The following is a 21,981-nucleotide window of genomic DNA, read 5'->3' on the forward strand; positions in this document are numbered from 1 at the left end:
CACCAGCCGAAGAGCGAGACCTGCCCCCATTCTCTGCTTGGAGAAGCGTTTGACAAACAGGGGGTTGGAGTTAGAGGAGCAGAGGGCTCTAGCAGGGAAGCATTTAGGAAGAGAAAGTTGGAGCTAGCGTGGTCCCAGGCCCAGAAAGCCTTATGGATGATGCAGAGAGTCTTGAATTAGATCCTTGCAGCCACTGGGAGCCAGTAGAGAGATTTTAGGGCTGGAGAGATACAGTCCCTGGAATTGAGGCCAAGGATAAATCTTGCAGCCCTATTCTGGATTAGATGAAGTATACATACTACACAGATATGTACAGTATTTATAAACAGATACAATGTGTAATCAAGTGTTCAAAAAGATGCTTTAGGATTTCTTACATTTGCAACGATTAAAAACATTTTAAAGATGTTTTAAAGAAGGTAGCTGGTTTTTAAAATGTTGAATTGTATTAAGACATAATAAACGGATGTCACTGCTTTGTTATATGGTTCTAAGGATTGTTTTTAATATTTGAACCCATTACAAATGGTATATACAATTCCAGCACCCTACGTAATAACTTGTTTGAAAAATGAAGCACTCTTTTTTTTTAACATTTACCCAATACAGAAACAAATAGTTGTACAAGAAAGTGTATTGTTCCATTGGAAACAGAAGGGCCTGCAGATTATGTATTGCTGTATTTTTCGGCCACAGACGCTAACCTCAGACACATTCATGTAATCTGAGTCCACGTGCATTGTCCAAGATCAGTAAATTATGTGGTCAAGCAAGTCTTTATGAAACACTATTAACCAGTAGTATTGTGAACTCTATAAAATATGCAAAGCAGATTTCAAATTTACTGTTTTAAGCTGTACACTTTTGAAGTCTATGATGGAGGAGGAGTTTGCCTTTCTAGGTTGGGACTTCTCAAGCATGCAACTACTTCAATTGGCTTGAAATGTTCACACACCGATTTAATGATTCACTTTTAAAATGGAAATATTCATTTAGAGCAACACATACCTAAAGAGAACAGCATCATCTGTAAGGAATTTGGGAAGGTTAGAGTCTCGTAAAGCTCGAATCAATACAACATCTTCATTTAAATTTGGGTTTTCTCTCTTCAGTGACCTAGATTTAGAAAACCGGAAACAGAAAATATAGTAAAAACCTTTCTTCATTATAAAATATAAACGTCATTATGAAAAGTTAGCATGAACCATACTGTACACTTGAGAATTTAAAATAAATGAGTGCTGTCAACATACATGTAAGTCCATGTCTGCAATGCACATTTTCTTAATCACAAGACAGGTGGACATTGGGGTGCTTATATCGGTCTAAGCTGCTAAAATATTAAAGACTACTATTCATTTGAGAGGGGCATCATTTATTCATATTTACAGGAGGAACAATGCTCTTCTGAACACAAAAGAACATAAAATAGACAAGAAATCAGATTTGACGGGAAGCAGCAAGCTTCTTACAATGGGGTGAATTTGAATGGCATTCTGACCAGGTTGTGGAGGGGAGTAAATTGAACAGTCACTGGGGACAATACATGGACATGGATTGAATTTGAGAGGAGCTAGGAGCTATTTAGCTCCTGCTTCTTGCACAGTAAAGCCTGGTTAGCTTGAAACAAACAGTTACTAGGGAGCTACCTTTGGCTCCCAAGTCCAACTGGTACCTTCCAAACATGTACATGTGGCATTAACTGAGTATTTGAGAATGTTAATAAAGAAGAACACATCTAATATACATTTAAACGTAGTGGTTCATACAAAATAGCCAAAAAGTTAAAGGAGCATCCCTGGTAGCTCCTGGTTGCCCTGTGGTAGCTCCTGCCTACAGGGTGAGGCCTGACACACAGACTCTGGTTTTTGCTCCTGCTCATCGAATCTCAATTTTGGAACTATTAATAGATAGTATGGATGGGCTTACGTAGATTAAGGACAATTGCGATTGGACACTTAAGTGCAGGCATGGCCTGCTGTGTTAGGGATGTTGACTAACACATCTGGCTCATCATGATCAAAATGGTAGGGAAATGGTTGGCACCTGAATGTGACTTCAAGGTTTAACATAATTCTTTCTGCATACTTTACATTGCATATTCTATCACCAAGAAAATGGAGTGTTGAAGTTTGAAAGCATGGAAGGGCCAGCTTCACCTGGTATAATAGTTGAGGTCTGGAGACAACACATCCAATGTCATAACCCCAATAAAGATGGCGGCTCGCTGGTAAAGCAAAAAGAAAGTAATCTTTATCGATGTAGAGATTTGCTCAATCATACAGCAATGAAACTGCCTTGATGCCATGCAACATGAGACTAGAAGCCAGCATGGAGAAGTCTGGCATTTAGAAGGCATCATATTTAACATGCTTAATTGGCAAACAAGAGCCGGCAGTGCACAAGATCCCTTAATCAAGAACACACATGCTTGAGAAAGTCTGCAGCCTCTTTTTTATTTTAAATAGGATGAGCCTTGTAATAAGATACTGATCTAAATATACAAACCATTAATTCTAAGTTTTTAAGAAACAAAGTCACACACTCTTTCCTCAATGTTGTATTGCACGTTTTAGAAACACATTTCTTAATTCTTCTTTCTTTTTGGAAAACGGTTTTTGGAGACCGCAAACTAAGGACAACATGACAATCCTAATCGCATGGTGAAACAAGCATTTACAAAGCCAACCGTTTTGGCTTTTTTTTGTCGGCATGCGATAGGCATTTGCCAGGACTGCTACCTGCAGCGATGGTACTACCTGGCTATAAGATGGCAACAGCTTAAAAATGGTGCATAATACAACAGTGCCTGGTAAATACCTATACACAAGCCAAACCGGATGTTTTTGCGGATGCTAATTTTTAATGGGATAGTAGTGCAGGAACAGATATGAGGAAACACACACTGCCTAGAAATCAAGTGTAAGAACACACTTGGTACGACATTTTAATTCTCATAAGACTGCTAAGAAATAATAATGGAAGGTCATATACAGGACAGAGTTTGGTGTAACTGCTTGATACAGATAGCGCATTGTGTGAGTGCACTGCTCCTGCTGTTCCATGCCGATCCGCTGAGTTGATGTGCCTCGCTGCTCCTGCTGCATCATTATTTGCTGTTTTTGCCGGTATCGGGGTTACTGATACATTAGATCCACTTTGCGGATTGCTGAGAGAATCTAAGCCCCGCCTCTTTCACCCAGAAGCACTACTTAAACTTGTGCATGTGCGCATTGTGTGAATGCACTGCGAGTGCTGTTCCGCTATTCAGCGGTGCAGCAGTCAGACCTTGCGTCTAACCTTTATTTTGCGAATAGAGTGGTCTTATTAATTTGTGCTTTATCTTGTCCGTAGCGGCCACGTGCTTGCTTGTAGAAATGGCAGCTTAAACATTGAAATCTGACATGCCGCTGACCTGCTCAAGCCAGCTCGTCCCTTAATCCTTGATGGATATGGCCGAAACTAACCAAAGCCATCGAAAAAAATGTAAGAAAATCAAACGATCTAAACCGTTGTCTTCAGACATCAGGCAATTTTGGCAACCACCTACTAAAGTCATAATTGGCGCTGCCTCATTACTGATACCTGAAGCTCCATCCACTTGCTTAAATGCACTACCACCACAATTTAGCGAACAACGCCCGACGGAACAGAACTCAGGAACACCAACAGGCTTACACATCTCTGATGAAGTAGACATTCTAGATTATCTGACACAAACAGACGTTTTGTCTAGTCGGACAGGTAGTAAAACCTGCCAGTCACCGTTGATAAAAGCTTCGCAACCCGTGGCAACGACTAAAGTTATGGTGCATGAAAAATAGATTCAGTTAGACTGATACTTTATTCACAAATTATAAAAAGACCCTAATTAAAAATGAGAACAGAATCTCAATTGTGCCACCAAACCGCACCGGATACTGCGAATCCACCAACTGCAATGATGATGGCTCAACACTAATTAATTCAGCTCCTGAAAGACTGGTCAATATAATGGATAATAGGGCAACTAAAACATTAGAATGCAATTTGGGGGTAACCAGGAATTGGGTGTGCTGAAAATGTGAATATCTGGATGCTCAACCAGTTAACAGACAGCTGTAGTCTATGGAACGATAGGTTACCCGTACCTACAGTGAGAATAAAAATATCAATAGGGTTCCATGGACATGCGCTCGGCCAAAAACACTTTGCATTCACTACTAATATTGAGGACCTTGGTTGATTGGACATTACCTGATGTTACAAATGAAAAATTGCTGTATGACCAAAACGCGATGTTGACCGTGTTGGAAACGCAACTCGGTTCGCCAATCATGCATATATACAACTTGTCTCATCCTCCCAATTTATATCCAAATACACACAACTCCAGCGTAAGACTCATCTAATACATCTTTTGTCAAACCCACTCCCAGACCTTCGTTTAGATTAAAGCAAATACATATTCCTGCATACGAAATCACTTTAGCAGCAATGAACAATGGGCTTTATATCCTAACTAAAATATCCCAAATGTTGGGGGAAAAAAACAGAAGATCAAGCAATTGTGATGAAGGACATACTGACTAAACTTGACTTCTTAATATCTGAAGTGAATGACCAAAAGGAGTTGATTAAGCCGGTCAGATAGCACAACGAGCTGAGTGCCGGTTTCTGACATCTGTGTGCAGCCTGCTGATGCAGGTTCGAATCCCGGCAGGGACAACTCAACCTTTCATCCTTCCAAGGTCGATAAATTGAGTACCACACAATACCACGCTGTGGATAATGATATCAACTGTTATCTCAGCGCTCAGATGCCTGCAGGTTTGTAGCCCTATATAAAACTAGATATTATTATGTTATTTTAAAAAACATCCATAATATTCTTGTAGATTTGACCATGGAGATACCCTCCATAGTTAAAACCCAACAGCCAACGAGTGAAAGAGTGTGTTTAACCTCTAAGGAGCTATCCGATGGGCTGGTTGAAGAGCTGGTGGGCAATTCGAATGATGTTGAAACTGGAATGGACTCAGTGGAATTTGTGCCAACCCAGGAACCAGTCTTTGAAGTGTTTAACCGACAAAGGCGTAAGAAAAAAATAACTAAGCGCACTAGCTCTTGCCCTGGGTAGAAAACTAAAAACCAGGGAACGGCAAAAAAAAGCTACCAAATCAAAAATGAAAACCTTCATTAACGCCTTGATTACCCCTCCTCATAGCACTTCTTCGAGTGAAGATATCCCTGCCATACGAATATCTGCTGAATGCAGAAATAAAAAATAAAAAATACGCAGTAACATCCAAACAGAGGTTAGCTATCGTTGAAGACGATCAGATATATGAAGATCTTATGAACCTCTTCACCTACTCACTTACTAGTATATGCCAGGATAGAGAAAATGAATCTAGTCTTGAATATTGCGAAAAAGAGAAAGCAAAAACACAATTGTCTGCACACTTCCAATATTATAACTAGTGCCTTAATGGACGAACCTAGCCAAGGTGAATTTGTGACTCTAGAACAAAAAAGAATACGATATGACAAAAATACTAAAATATTAGATGCCTGTGCAAAGACCACAGAAAACAGGCCATCCTTGTATAATCGATCTCTGCCAAATATAGCTTATGATGACCAACAAATTGAAAATGAGCAAAATAAAAATAAAAAGAGAGAAGCTGAATTGTGTCGTGCAGATAGCATTATGCTGATCATGATGGACAGACATAGAAAAGATCCCTATCCGAAAATAACAACGATTATGTCTATATTTCAAACAAATTCCAAATTAAATCTTATTGAAACAAGCGATATTGAATCGATCCATATTAGCAACACACGTAAAATGGACACAGCAACTTTAAAAATTCCATCTCAAGTCGTAAAACAATATGGAATGCTAAAGATTTGCTATCACAAAAGGGCATTGAGTTAACTATCAAGAAGTCGTATATGAGACCTCAAAAAAGTAACCGAACGACAATGCATTGAGATAACGATCATGCAGATACATCAAAAGAAGAGAAACAACTAGTTATACATTGCAAAGTGTCAATAGGAAAGTTAAGGCGTGAGGTCTACTATGAATGTAACCAAATGACTCCACACTAAAGGAAATGGTCCTGGCTCAAAACTGCATTAAAGAACACTAATCATAGAATAAAGGAATAGTGCCAATTCAAATCCCCTGCAAGGATTATTAAAATGGCTGTGTGGAACACTAGGGCCTTTAACCATCTTCTGAAAAGAAACACAAAAAATCCTCTAGATAAATATGAAATTATAATCTTACAAGAAACTTGGATATCATCTCAACCAACATTACCCAATTATGAAACATGCTGTATTCTCGCCATTAAACAAACCAAAGGACGACCAATGGCTGGCCTGTTAGCTTAGATACTGGGGGGGTCATATCTCCCCATGGCTATCACCCCCCCACCCATGCATCCAGTTGTTAAAATTGGAATTTGAAAATGTATCCCATCCCCTGGCTACCCATACTGCGATTCTAAATGTATACTGGAATTCTGCTATTATATCTGATGAGGATTTTTTTCAAATATGTAATCCAGATACTGGACACAATTGACAGTGCAGTGAACTACCACACCACCTTAATTGTGGGTGATTTGAATATAAGATGCTTAACCTTGACTAACAAATTGCTTCCAACAAAAAGTAAGTAAGATTGTTGGCATTGATGGAGGAAAGAAACCTAACTATGCTTAAAAGAACGATCATAGGAGATATTCCCCCTCAACCCACGTGCATGAGAAACCACTCCTCTGCTACAATAGATTATGTATTCATATCGACAAGACCTAAATCACTATAAAAAACTATACTATAAAAATTACTTAATTCTAATAAATGGTAAGAAAGAAATCAAATGGACTAGCACTAAATTAAAACAATTGTGAGATAAACTACTGATGATTTATCCATATACTCATTTTCTAGTGATGTATCAGGAGAAAATCCAACCCGGTCTTCGGAATAAAATTGCCCTAAGCCATGTTTATGATCCTAAGATTAGATTTCAGAAGGTGAAAATGAAGAGAGAGCAATAAAAAATATAGTAGCGTCGTCGCCAGCTGATTATAAATAAAAGGCTACTAAAATAAGACCTGCCTATAAGAACAACATAAAATAACTTAAGCTAATTAAAAAACAAACAGGGTAATTCATGGAATAAATGTGCACTGAAAAGGGGAGTGCAAGCATGAAAATCGCAGCGCACTCGTGCAAAAGCCGCGCACGCAGCCGTTCATCGATTAATGGAATGAGCTGTGCTTGTAAAAACTGGGATGTGCGCCAAAATCCGTGGGTGGCGCACACGTCACTAAACGGCGTGCACGATGCGCACAGGGAAAGCACACAAAAAGTGGGAGGAACATGGGGCGTAACAAGCGGAATGGGGAACAAGGTGTGAAAATGTGGGCGTTCCGGGGGAAGTACAGGAGGTAAATGCTCATAACGCCCACACGCGCGCTAACAACACGTATTCATGGAATCGAACAGGGGAAACCTGTGAGCCAAAAAAGACACGCTAATTCGGAAACACGTACGCCAGCAGGAAGCAGACATAAGCGGCCCCACGCAGCATAAAAGTGCACGCAAACAACAAACAAGCTCATACGCTACGATGAATATACCGTTCCTCGCAGCAGTGGTCGTGGGACAAAGCAGGAGGAAGAGGATAGCCAGGCCCCACATTTATTTTACCCAGGACCAGCCTTTTTGGGATGCCTGATGACCAGGTGCATGGGAGGTACAGGTTTCCACCACTAATAATCCTAGAACTGGTCAGGGAGTGGGAGGATGACCTCACATCACCATCCCTGTGCTCCCAAACACTGAGCCCCTTGGAAAAGGTGGTCAATGTACTGCACTTCTTGGGTACTGGGTCATTTCAGTGGACAAGTGCCATAGTTAGGGGTGTCTTACAAGCCACGCAGTCACGCTGCCTACACCAGGTGTTGGCCATCATGACTGCACGCCCCTCAGTCCGCAGGCACATATACATGCCCAGAACACCTGCAGAAAGGCAGGCTGTCGTCCAGGACTTTTACGGGGTGGCACACTTGCCCAAAGTGCTATGTGCCATTGATTGCACCCTTGTGGCTCTACGTCCTCCCAGGACCACTGAGCACATCTATCGAAACTGCAAGCACTGGCATTCCATCAACGTGCAGGTTGTATGTGATACCAAGGGAATCATCACCTCAGTATATGCCAACTATCCGGGGTCCAGCCATGATAGTTTCATATTCAGAATGTCACCCCTAAACCGGGACCTGGAAGCTGGGCGTCATGACAACACATGGCTAATTGGTGAGTATAAATGCCTCTGCACATGCATGCATGTCAGACACTGAGAAATGTGAAAACCCCACTAATGACAACCATTATCACCTCCCAGGGGACAGTGCCTACCCTCTGAGCACCTACATGATGACGCCAATTCGGAACCCCACCACACCACCCGAGGTAAGATACAACACACCCCATATTGCAACCCGGGGCATAGTGGAGCGCACATTCGGAGTGCTCAAGTCACGCTTTCGCTCCCTTGACCGCTCTGGTGGGCAGCTGCTATATGCGCCCCCAGTAGTGTGCAGGATCATAGTGGCAGCATTTGTCCTGCACAACGTTGCAACCCGGCGGGGCCTGCCGGTGGACATGGTGGTGCCCCCACATCCCCAACCACATGCATGGCCGCTGCGCATGGGAGGTGAAAGGGCACGTGGTGAGGCAGCCCGTACACAGCTTGTGGCAAATTACTTCACCTAAAATCCCACCCCTGTGGAGTGCACACAGGCCTGGCACATACCAGCTGACAATGATGATGACAAAAGGGACAGTCAACTGTCACAACCATACCACCATGAGATTGATCACCTGGAAGTGCTACATTGTGTGCATCCCTATCTACTTAAAGACACCCAATGCTGTGTCAGTAAAAGGCACACATTCATGCAGCATGAAGGACTACCCCCTTGCAAAATACTACATCCAAATAGTGGCATGTCACCCAACCCCTCCCCATCTAAGCTACCCAACACACCATGGCATGGCATGCAATGTGAAAGCAACCAAATGAATGCACAACACATGACACAAGTGTCACAAAGTGCACTGTCCCAAATGGAAACAGGCCAGAGACAATTTCCTCTCAGTAATGAAAAAAAAAAAACACACATTAAGAAATACTTACCAGCAAGACAAAACATCAGTACAGGATCCAACAGTGGCAACATATGACAGTAAAAAATTAAATTAGTGCAATTGTCACAACCTAAGGCAGCACATCAACCCCTTCCAACTGCAGAGTGTTGCTGGTAGGCAAATGTGGCAGTGTACTGCATACAACATGAACTGCATCTGCAAAAGAGACGGACTTGTTAAGACATGTATATAAGTAAAAAGTCCTGGATGTAAAACCATATGTAAATCCACCATGCAGTGGAGAAATGAACAACAATCCCCACTAGGGATGTATACACAGTTTGGACTACAGACTGCCCACATAATTTATGGGAGCCCAATTTCTTTGTCTAAGTTACTGTCACTTGGTCACACGCTTTGCGAGCCCATGGAAAGGGGAAGCAGGAGGGGTGTGTGTGTGTCAGGAACCCAAGTTAATAACACAAAGACAGGACAAGCCTGCATGTGCCCAGCTGGAATATACAGTGGATGCCTACGGGAGCCACACAGAGCAACACACTGTAACATTAATTCACAATCTGAAAGAAAATGGTAATTAACAAAAATGTAAATGCAAATGAAATATAGAAAAAGCAAAAGTAAATGTAAAGTAAAACAAACAAATTAAAATAAAGTAAAAATCAGAAGCATAACCAAATAAAAATAAATGTATGAAAATTAAAATAAGAAATCAAGATTGAAAATAAAAATAAAATAAAAAATAGAAAAAATAAAAAGAAGAAATAAAGATAACAAAAGAATTCAATACTGTTTTCATTTAGCAAATCGGAATGAAATGTGAAACCCCCCCCAAAAAAAATCAAAAAAATCAATCTAAAATGGCCATGTGTGGACCATAGGGTGGGTGGGAGGCCACCGAGGAGGGACGAGGTACAGGGTGCACCCCAACACCCACATGGTCGCCTCCCACCCATGGCACTGACGTTCTTGTGGGGATGGGAGGTGCAGCAAACAACTGTCCTGAGCAATTGGGGTGAAAGGGGTAGGGTACCAGATGGAATACGTACCCTAGTGCTCTAGAAAGGCTGTCTGTGACCTCTGGCGGAAGATGATGTGTCACACAATGCTCAGGCACCCCGAAAACAAAATCTAACGTGCACGCGACCCCTGGTAGCCCACATGCATGGAATAGAGAACCCGCACTACGCTGTAGCACCCAGAAACACAAAAATAAGCGTATGCGTGGTACATGCAGGCTACAATTACCTCTGAATGGGTATGCGACACACGGGGGCAACCACAGTTGACAAATACGTGTGCGACTCACCGTCTGCCTGGAAAAAAAACATGAAAAAGAAGAGTGTGTGCGCGTTGGCAACACCTCCGCCAAAAGAAGAATTGAACGCCGTCTGAGTATACAAGGAGTACGAACTGGAACCATTGTGAAGTAATCGCGTGTGAACCGACAAGAAGTACAACAATCACCCGCTTGCTCTCCACAAAAAGAAAGTACAAAAAAATGGCGTCCTACGCGTACCTTTTAACCCAGCCCACACGTGCGACGTCACTTACGCGTGTACACGCTAAGGGCCTTTCCTCCAATTACACGCAGTGACACCCGGACGTGCAGTTTTTGCACGTGTACAATCAACATGCACCTGTGTTGAGGGAAACGCCCTTGGGCGTTACGTCACAGACGCATTTGCGCGGCAAGGGCCTTTCCTCAAATTACACGCTGACGTGCAGTTTTTTCACGTGCCAAATCACTCCGTATCAAGCTGGCCACGCAACAACACACGGAAGACCACGCTCTTGCCCAGAAGGCCATTTTACTGCCCCGCAGAACCCCGAGCACGCTCCAACCTGCCATCTGCTGCTGCCTGCCTACCTGCCTGCTGGCCACGTGCCCTGCTATTTGGTGCCTGCGCGTCAGCCATCTGCAGGGGTCCAGTTGTTGCTACCACCCCTGCTGGAACAGAAGATTCCCGACTGGTATTCCATCGCTTCACAGCCCAGCCCCAGGACCCAGTTGCCCACCCACACCTGCCTCGGGGGTTGCCATGTCCGACACAACACCATCTGGCACCACTGGCAACCCCCAGCCAGAGAGGAAGAGGGCTACCAGCTTCAGTGCAGCAGAAGTTGGTATCCTGGTGGAGCAAGTCCTGGGGCATTATGATGCCCTCTTTGGAAGTTTACGCGCCGACAATGAAGGACGGAAGAGTATCTGGAAGGACATTGTGGCTGCCATCAACATGGAGGGGGTGGAAGCCCGCGACATACAACACGTCGGGAAGCGTTGGGAGGACTTCAGGTCCAGGACCCTCAGCAAGGCCCGGCACCTCTTGACGGCAAAGCATGCAGAGGGGTGCCGGGTATGCCTTATCAACATCTGTTAAGACGGATTTCTGAACTCTGTCCTGGTGGCGCAGAGGTTCAGAAGGCCAACCTAATTACTTGGAACAGGGTAACCTCTGGACAAGCCAGACCAATCAAGGTAGCGATCGCGGCGGTCAAGACTAGGTCTCAAGAGGGGTGAGGGTGACTGAAAGCCCGCAATGAGCACACAAAGCAAGAGCGCTTACAAACTACTCCAAACAGTTGTTTATATCAAAAATAGATACACATTTATTATAAGGCCTTGAAACTAATAACCACAGTAAAAGCAGCAATATACAACGATATTAAACCAACACATACACTATCCACCCAATATATATACAGAATACACAGTTTCACAGCATTAGCAGCACGAAATATGTTATCCACCTGCAGGGGAAGGAAAACAGGCAGTGCGAACCAATGCGAGTGATATGTCCGCCTTCTGAGGCCCCTAACTGGATGGTAGTCCAATCCCTACGAAGAGTGGAGCCTAGCGCTCAAAAGTACCTGCACACGCCGGTGCCAATGGGCAGAAGGTGAAGCTCTTCGGAGGACGTTGAACAGCTCTGTAGGGAGCTCTAATGAAGGAGAACACGGTCCGCGACTCTAGCGCAGCCTCCACTGTGAGGCAGAAGCAGGGCGCGAGTACGGACAAGGGGTGCTGTATTTACAGCGGGGAAAAGCAAGAGGCACTGCAGGAGGGCGACCAGATCCTAGCTAATCTACTCACCGGTCCCCGAAGCAAGCAGGCCCGAGCTCCTCCTCGATAGATGCAGCTTCTGGCAGGTTCTGAAGATCAGGGAACGTCTCGTCGTCGTGCAGAGTAAAAAGACGTCCCGATCGAAGAAACAAGCACAGTTTTCGTCGCCACAGCAGGGCAACGGAACGGCCGGGTGTATTCAAGCCAAACGAGCACTGCTCACCTCTAGCTTAGGACTGCTAAGCAAACGAAGCGTGTGAGCATGCCCCGGACTCAGAATACCACCCAACCTGTCGGCGATTACAGAGCAGGCCTCCTTAGTAAGCTGGTCAGTCAACTGGATGGCCCAGAGACACTTCCGAAGGCTTACAGCAGGAGTTGATGAAGGTGCCGGGAATAGCTGGTCCTGCTATTCCAATAGGTCGAAGCGCCAGTACAGGCCTTCTTGTTCGATCTTAGGTGGAAAGGGCTTCACCGGACGACAGCAATGAGGAGCAGAAGTTCTTCAGGGGGTCACCAGCGATTCCTCGGTCCAGCCTCGTGTTCGCAGGATACTTGGCTCCTGTATCCCTGGGTTCGTAAGAACTCAGGAGATCGACATGGTAGTGGTGTTTCCAGCTCCCTCTTATCCACGGTTCCCTTCGCGCCAAAACGGAGGGGAGCCAATGGGAGATCCGCTCATCAACACACATACCATACGTGGACCAATCACGGACCACGGTGGTCCCAGGCATTCACACCACCCTAGACTCTCTGGCACCCAGGATGTGTATTGGGACCAGACAGCCCATCCCACATCCTGGGGGCACTCAAACGACATGTAGAAGCCCGCGAACGCAACCGTGTTTCGCGGGAAACTACATGCCCAAATAAGGAAGGCCCCGGGTCGCCTGACCCGGGGGAAGGTAAAGGGAGCAAGACGGACAGTGGACTAGACAAAGGAGCCTCGTGGTCCGGCCATTTTGTGTAGCCGGGCCACCCTTTTGTGTTCGCGGCAAAAACGTGCTCAGAACGGCAAAAGGAGCTCAAAATAAACCAAATGATCGCTGCCACCAGCCCAGTCCCTGAATGACCTGCACCGATCCAAAAACCATCCTATAAGAGTGTCTAGGGTCTGTAGAAGGCTAGAGACCCAAGAGAGCTGTAACTTAGCTTACAGTGCCCTCTTGTGTCGTGTTGCACTAAAATGGCGACACGATAAAAGAAACTACGGGAAACAGCGTTCCCCGGTACTGACTGTCTTAAGGGCATGTCAGTTTCCCCGTAAGAAAGGAGCGAAAGCCCAGAGGAGTACAGCAGAAGGCTGCACTTCTCTGGCAAAGTCAAGAAAACAGGTTGAAAACAATAGCAAAAAGTTTAGGGGTTGCCACATGGAAGGAAAGTTCCCTACAATAACGAAATCTTTCCTAACACTCGCCCCTCCCAGACTATGGACAGGGGGAACTAATCCACCCCTGGATGAGTCTCTTGTTCAGGTCGGTAAAACATTCTGGACAACCCATCAGCATTGCTATGTTGGACACCTGGCCTATGCTCAATAGTGAAGTCGAAGCCTTGTAGACTTATGGACCACCTAAGCAACTTTGGATTCTCCCCCTTCATGTTCATTAGCCACTTTAACGGCTTATGGTCAGTCTGCACAGTGAAGTGGGTCCCATAGAGGTAGGGCCGCAGCTTCCTTAGGGCCCACACAACAGAGAAACATTCTTTCTCTACCGTGGACCATCTGAGCTCTCTGTCCTTAAGCTGGCGACTAATAAAACCGATAGGGTGTTCCTTACCCTTCTCATCTACTTGTGATAGTACAGCTCCTATCCCAGTGTCAGAGGCATCCGTCTGCACGATAAAAGGTCTTTGATAATCAGGGGCCCTGAGCACAGGGGCCTGGCACAAGGAGTCTTTCAAGCCATTGAAGGCCTTCTCACACTCGTCAGTCCAAGTTACCTTCTTGGGTTTCTTCGGAGTTGTGAGGGCAGTCAGAGGAGCAGCTATGGTGCCATAGTCTGCCATAAAATTGCGGTAATAACCCGTGAGTCCTAAGAAGGCTCTCACTTGGGTTTGTGTAGTGGGGGTAGGCCAGTCTTGTACTGCTTGTACTTTACTGGGGAGAGGCTGTATCCTTCCTCCACCTACTTCATGCCCAAGGTAAACCACTGAGCCTTGTCCAATCTGGCATTTACTCGCCTTTATGGTCAAGTGGGCTTTCTGAAGAGCCTGGAGCACAATCCCGAGGTGTTTCACATGGTCTTCCCAGGTGGCACTGAAAACTGCTATATCGTCCAGATATGCAAGACAGAATTCGTCCAACCCATTCAACACATGATTCACAAGCCTCTGGAAAGTGGCAGGTGCATTCTTCAATCCGAACGGCATTACCCGGAATTGGTAAAGCCCGTCGGGAGTTGAAAATGCTGTCTTCTCCTTGGCATGTTCTGCTAAAGCTATTTGCCAATAGCCCGCAGTCAGGTCAAACGTGCTGAGGTACTTGGAGGCACCCAAGGTATCCACCAGCTCGTCAGTTCGAGGCAAGGGGTGAGCGTCTGTCTTGGTGACAGCATTCAGAGCCCTGTAATCCACGCAGAACCTCAATTCAGAGGTGCCTGCCTTTGGAACCAATACCACAGGACTGGACCAAGGACTACTAGAGGGTTCAATCACCCCAAGGTCTAACATCTTGTTGACCTCGGTCTTAATATAAGACCGTACTTTATCCGACATCCTGTATCCCCTACTTTTGGTAGGTACACTGTCTCCTGTGTCAATGTTATGTTTGCACCAAGGTGTCAAACCAGGCGACTGTGAAAACAGGGGGGAAAACTGCCTAAGCAAACTTTTCACCTCAGCCTGCTGATCAGAAGTCAGGTGAGGGGCCACTCGGACACCCTCAACGGAGCTATCTGAAGGACCGCTTTGGAACAGGTCGGGAAGAGGTTCTGACTCCTCTTCCTCAACGTCTGACGCCAGTAGCAGTGCTGCGATTTCGACTCTTGGGACGAAAGCCTTCAGCCTATTTACGTGGAACACTTTTGGAGCCTGTCCAGGCCTTCCAAGGTCCACTAAATAGTTCACCTCACCCAGGGGCTCCACCACTGTGTAAGGGCCTGACCATTTGTCCTGTAAAGCGCGAGGCCTTATGGGGTTCATGATCAGGACTTGCTGACCAGGTGTAAAGTGAATTAAGGAAGCTTTCTGGTCGTACCAATGTTTCACCAGCGCTTGTCCTGCTTTCAACTTTTCACTAGCCAAGCCCATCAGGAGTACCATCCGTTTTCTGAGCCCTAGCACATAGTCAACTACATTGGTAGTAACAGGGGGAGTGGGCATCTCCCATCCCTCTTTGACGATGGCTAAGGGTCCCCGTACGGGATGACCGAACAGAAGTTCGAAGGGGCTGAAGCCAACACCCTCCTGTGGTACCTCTCTGTAGGCAAACAGCAAGCATGGTAACAGAAGATCCCATTTTCTTCTCTGGGGCTCCTCCAGAGCCCCAATCATGCTCTTTAACGTTCTGTTGAAACGTTCCACCAGACCATTGGTCTGGGGGTGATATGCAGAAGAGAACTTGTAGGTGACCCCACATTCTTTCCACATAGCCTGCATATACTTCGACATAAAGTTGCTGCCACGATCTGACACAACTTCTTTAGGGAAGCCAACCCTAGTAAATATGCCGAGTAAAGCTTTTGCAACTGACTTGGCAGTTACAGTCTTTAATGGGATGGCCTCAGGATACCTGGTTGCATGGTCGACCAGCACCAGGATAAACCTATTGCCTGAGGATGTTTGCGGGTCAAGGGGACCAACGATGTCGATCCCTACCCTTTCAAATGGTACCCCCACAACTGGGAGCGGTACCAACGGAGCTTGGATTGTCGCGCCAACCTTACCAGACAACTGGCAGGAGGCACAACTCCTGCAGTGACTTTCTACTTGCACCCCCATCTTGGGCCAGTAGAAGTGCATAGATAACCTTTGCTTGGTCCTCTTCATTCCAAGGTGACCAGCAAGGGGAACTTCATGCGCCAACTGCAGGAGGAAGGGTCTAACAGCAAGGGGAACCACCAACCTCCTATGGTCTCCTTCTGTAGACTCTGTGGGCTCACTATACAGGAGTCCACCTTCCCAATAAATCCTATGCTTCCCAGGAGGCTCACCCTCAAGCTGGGAGCAGGCCTGTCTCCTTAGGCCTTCCAGAGATGGGCACTCACGTTGGCCCTTACTGAAGTCGTCCCTATCAGGACCTCCTTCAACTAACAAGTCTTTTAGTTCAGGATGGTCGTTGGGGTCGAACACTTCAGGCATCGCCACCTCCTCGTCAGGCTCGGGCGATTGACCAACTCCCTCCACCGCAGTGGTAGGCGAGTTCGGGGGAATATTCTCTTTCCCCCGTCGGGACTTGTTGACTCCTTTCGCCTTGGGTTTCCCCTTCGGCTGGGGCGGCGCATTGGGCTTGGCCAATGCTGCCCGTGCTTGAGACCGTGTGTAGGGTCTTTCGGCAGTGTCTCCTACGAGCCCTAGAGCTCTGAGATCATTGCCCAACAAGACCTTTCCCGGGACGTTTCTCTGAATGCTCACTGGAATCCTAACTGCTGTACCATTTAAAGTTAGATTAACAGGGATCACGGGAAACATACGGAGGGGGCCGTCAGCCAACTTAGTGGGCATCAGAGTAGCTCTGGCAACTTCCTCTGAGTCTACCAAGGTAGAATCCACTACAGTTCGACTGCACCCGCTATCCCTAAGAGCTGGAGTATCCACTCCATTGATCAGCACACTGTCTTTAAAGTAGTGCTTGGTATTATCCGGAATCCTAGCATACGCCTCTGCGACTTTAGGCTCCCAGGAACCCAGGGACACTAAAACTACCTCAGCCTCTATTCCGCTGGGAAATGAGTCTGAGGAGAAGGATGCTCCTGTAATCTCTTCTTCCTCGTAGGAGGAGAAGGCCAGATTAGCGGAGTGGACCCCCAAAGGTCTAACCTTACAACGGGGATCCCCCTTCACATGGTCAGTTGCTCCACAAGAAAAACAAGCCCCATTGGGTCTGTTTACGTAGGGAGGCTTATTATAACCAGAGTTCTGTTTCGGAGGCGAACCTCCACTACCCTGTGAGTTCTCGGATGGCTTACCCTTATTTTTCTTTTTGTGGCCCTTATGGGAAGAAGATTTAGCAGATTCCCCACCCTCCATATCTTTGGACTTTTTCCCTTCCTCCTGCTTACCAGGATGAGTTTTGTCCTTATGGGACACTCGATGTGACACCCATAAGTCTGCTGCAATGGCCAGCTTCTTAGGATCTATCTCCTTCGAATCGGCCAAATGCTGCTTAAGCTCCGGGGAAGAAGAAGCAAAAATGTGTTCCAGCATGACCAGATTGATCATGCCTTCGAAGGTAGAAACCTTATAACCTTCAACCCAGCCAGTCAAGTTTTTCAGGGACTCAGCTACATACGACACCCAAGTACCACCTTCCTTTTTCTTATACTCTCTAAACCTTTTCAAATATTGGGTCGGAGTCTTCCCAAACTTTAAAATGAGAGTCTGCTTCAACATTGCAAAATCAGCGCGCTCAGCCTTCGACATTTCCATAATGGCACTGCAACCAGAATGGGGCAGTCTGCTGAGTAACCATGCAATCTTATCCGCATTATCAACCTCTTGAACCTCGCATGCATACTCAAACGCATTCAACCAGTCCATAATGTCATTTCGTTCCTCATACACACTGAGCAGATCTTTTGGAAACCGTGGATGAGAGGAAGCCCCAGAACCATGTCCAGGACCCTTGGACCCATTTGCGAACTGAAGCTTGGCCAGTTCCAACTGGTGATCCCTGTCTTTTTGTTTTTCTGCCTGGTCGATTTTCAGTTTGGCTATGCTGAATTCAAGCTCCTGCTGCCTAAACCGCAGCTCTTGCTTCTTGAATTCAAGCATAGCCTCCCCATCAATACTGGCAGAGGAAACATTAGACATTACATCCTCCCTGTCCTCGTGGTCGTGATGGATCAGTGCAGCGGCAGAACCGTCGGTTCTGCCAGTGAGAGCAGCCCCACCACCTTCTGCACTGTCCTCGGAAGTTATAGCGTCAAGCTGCGCTTCTTGCCACGCCACGATTCTCTGGATCATTTCCAATTTAGTGCCTTGAGAGGAAACCCCTCTCTCCGCACACATCTTCTTCAATGTTTCAGATTTCGAAGCATTTAAGGTTAACAAAGTATTCGTTTCCATACTGTTGATAGGACTATGGCCTTTTTAACGTTATATTCAATACTTTACTGCGTGTCCTGGTTGGAATAACCTGAAAACGCCTTAGCTCGTGCGCAACACTGGATACCTTCAGTCGTATCCCACCGCTGTACACCAATTTGTTAAGACGGATTTCTGAACTCTGTCCTGGTGGCGCAGAGGTTCAGAAGGCCAACCTAATTACTTGGAACAGGGTAACCTCTGGACAAGCCAGACCAATCAAGGTAGCGATCGCGGCGGTCAAGACTAGGTCTCAAGAGGGGTGAGGGTGACTGAAAGCCCGCAATGAGCACACAAAGCAAGAGCGCTTACAAACTACTCCAAACAGTTGTTTATATCAAAAATAGATACACATTTATTATAAGGCCTTGAAACTAATAACCACAGTAAAAGCAGCAATATACAACGATATTAAACCAACACATACACTATCCACCCAATATATATACAGAATACACAGTTTCACAGCATTAGCAGCACGAAATATGTTATCCACCTGCAGGGGAAGGAAAACAGGCAGTGCGAACCAATGCGAGTGATATGTCCGCCTTCTGAGGCCCCTAACTGGATGGTAGTCCAATCCCTACGAAGAGTGGAGCCTAGCGCTCAAAAGTACCTGCACACGCCGGTGCCAATGGGCAGAAGGTGAAGCTCTTCGGAGGACGTTGAACAGCTCTGTAGGGAGCTCTAATGAAGGAGAACACGGTCCGCGACTCTAGCGCAGCCTCCACTGTGAGGCAGAAGCAGGGCGCGAGTACGGACAAGGGGTGCTGTATTTACAGCGGGGAAAAGCAAGAGGCACTGCAGGAGGGCGACCAGATCCTAGCTAATCTACTCACCGGTCCCCGAAGCAAGCAGGCCCGAGCTCCTCCTCGATAGATGCAGCTTCTGGCAGGTTCTGAAGATCAGGGAACGTCTCGTCGTCGTGCAGAGTAAAAAGACGTCCCGATCGAAGAAACAAGCACAGTTTTCGTCGCCACAGCAGGGCAACGGAACGGCCGGGTGTATTCAAGCCAAACGAGCACTGCTCACCTCTAGCTTAGGACTGCTAAGCAAACGAAGCGTGTGAGCATGCCCCGGACTCAGAATACCACCCAACCTGTCGGCGATTACAGAGCAGGCCTCCTTAGTAAGCTGGTCAGTCAACTGGATGGCCCAGAGACACTTCCGAAGGCTTACAGCAGGAGTTGATGAAGGTGCCGGGAATAGCTGGTCCTGCTATTCCAATAGGTCGAAGCGCCAGTACAGGCCTTCTTGTTCGATCTTAGGTGGAAAGGGCTTCACCGGACGACAGCAATGAGGAGCAGAAGTTCTTCAGGGGGTCACCAGCGATTCCTCGGTCCAGCCTCGTGTTCGCAGGATACTTGGCTCCTGTATCCCTGGGTTCGTAAGAACTCAGGAGATCGACATGGTAGTGGTGTTTCCAGCTCCCTCTTATCCACGGTTCCCTTCGCGCCAAAACGGAGGGGAGCCAATGGGAGATCCGCTCATCAACACACATACCATACGTGGACCAATCACGGACCACGGTGGTCCCAGGCATTCACACCACCCTAGACTCTCTGGCACCCAGGATGTGTATTGGGACCAGACAGCCCATCCCACATCCTGGGGGCACTCAAACGACATGTAGAAGCCCGCGAACGCAACCGTGTTTCGCGGGAAACTACATGCCCAAATAAGGAAGGCCCCGGGTCGCCTGACCCGGGGGAAGGTAAAGGGAGCAAGACGGACAGTGGACTAGACAAAGGAGCCTCGTGGTCCGGCCATTTTGTGTAGCCGGGCCACCCTTTTGTGTTCGCGGCAAAAACGTGCTCAGAACGGCAAAAGGAGCTCAAAATAAACCAAATGATCGCTGCCACCAGCCCAGTCCCTGAATGACCTGCACCGATCCAAAAACCATCCTATAAGAGTGTCTAGGGTCTGTAGAAGGCTAGAGACCCAAGAGAGCTGTAACTTAGCTTACAGTGCCCTCTTGTGTCGTGTTGCACTAAAATGGCGACACGATAAAAGAAACTACGGGAAACAGCGTTCCCCGGTACTGACTGTCTTAAGGGCATGTCAGTTTCCCCGTAAGAAAGGAGCGAAAGCCCAGAGGAGTACAGCAGAAGGCTGCACTTCTCTGGCAAAGTCAAGAAAACAGGTTGAAAACAATAGCAAAAAGTTTAGGGGTTGCCACATGGAAGGAAAGTTCCCTACAATAACGAAATCTTTCCTAACAACATCCAGATGAGGGTCCTGGAACGCATACACCCAGTGCTCCACCTCCAGATCCTTCGGAGGCAGACCCGTCCTGAGTCGAGCGGTAAGTGTCCATGTGTACTGATTGGATGCTGTGCATGTTGAGGTGTGGCAGGAGTGTGCAGGTTGTACATATGTCTTGGAAAGCCCATGCATGGATGTGTATTAACAGGGACATGAGCCTGCCGCATGTGAGTCCAGTCATGTCTGAGGCACATCAATGGTGTATGTGTTCAAATGCATGGTGCCCAAATGCATGTGTCGGTGCACACATGTGTACATTTCTGTGCATGTACTGTGGTATGGTTGTGGTGTGACACATGGATGCTGGTTCCACCTTCATGTATGTGCACGGTGTACATGTGTGTGTGTGTGTGTGTGTATTTGACATGTGTGCCACTGTGATACACCATGGATGCATGTGACACTGACATGTAGGAGGCTGATTGGCAGATGTGACATGGATGCCGATGATTTTACTGCGACAGGTGGTGGAGATGTACAGATGCATGTATGTCTGGTGCATGTGTGCATGTGTTTGGCACTCCCCGTGTTGCATGTGACATCAGGCTAACCTTCGGAGGCTCATGCTGTTGTATGTGTATGGATGGTGCTGCCTGCTGCAACATTCCTGTTGATTTGCGCATGTGTGTGGGTTCAAATTATGTGTGTTGGGGAGTGTGATGCCATGTGTGAAGTTTGAGACTGCCACTCATGCGCAACTGTCATGTGCGTATCAGACCATTGTACAGTGCCCTGTTGCCTGTGTTCTGTCTCTCCCTGTCTGCAGCATCAACTGATGAAGAGGGCAGAGACGGTGCTGTGGAGCACAGCGGTAGGGATCCCACCGCCAGCTGGAGACACAAGGCCCAGCCCCCCTCCCATGTTGTCATCTCGTCGGGGAGTGAGGGGTCTCATGGCGCGTCCGCAGCCGCAGCTGGCGAGGGTGGGTCCAAGAGGCGGAGGTCGGAGGTGGACTCCTCAGCAGCAGAAGGGGCAGCTGAGACCCCGCAAGGGCCTGTGGCGGAAGATGGTACCGAGTCATCCAGGTTGGTGGAGGGTTTGGTTGAGGAGGAGGCCGTTGAAGGGACACACATGGGGTTTGGAGGGAGGATTCCACTGGTGCCAGTGGTGCAGTCCAGGGGCAGGGACAGGAGGCAGCACAGGCAGCCGCGGAGGTGCCTGTGTGTAATCCTGTCCCCGATTCTGGGACTGCATCATCCGGCACCAGCAGGGATGCCTACGTCCAGACT

The 21,981-nt window shown here is 47.0% G+C and overlaps 1 protein-coding gene across 1 annotated transcript in view; it reads right to left on the minus strand.

Annotated features, from left to right (window-relative positions):
* DNAH6 (dynein axonemal heavy chain 6) overlaps window positions 1–21,981 on the minus strand; it is a 3,423,448-nt gene that overhangs the window by 1,311,593 nt on the left and 2,089,874 nt on the right. Inside the window, exon 33 of the mRNA XM_069626424.1 lies at window positions 1,009–1,116. Coding sequence (XP_069482525.1) covers window positions 1,009–1,116 — 108 coding nt within the window. The remainder of the gene's footprint in view (window positions 1–1,008; window positions 1,117–21,981) is intronic.

The sequence above is a fragment of the Ambystoma mexicanum genome, chromosome 6p (assembly GCF_040938575.1).
Source record: "Ambystoma mexicanum isolate Mex_15411 chromosome 6p, UKY_AmexF1_1, whole genome shotgun sequence".
Classification (NCBI taxonomy): Eukaryota; Metazoa; Chordata; class Amphibia; order Caudata; family Ambystomatidae; genus Ambystoma; species Ambystoma mexicanum.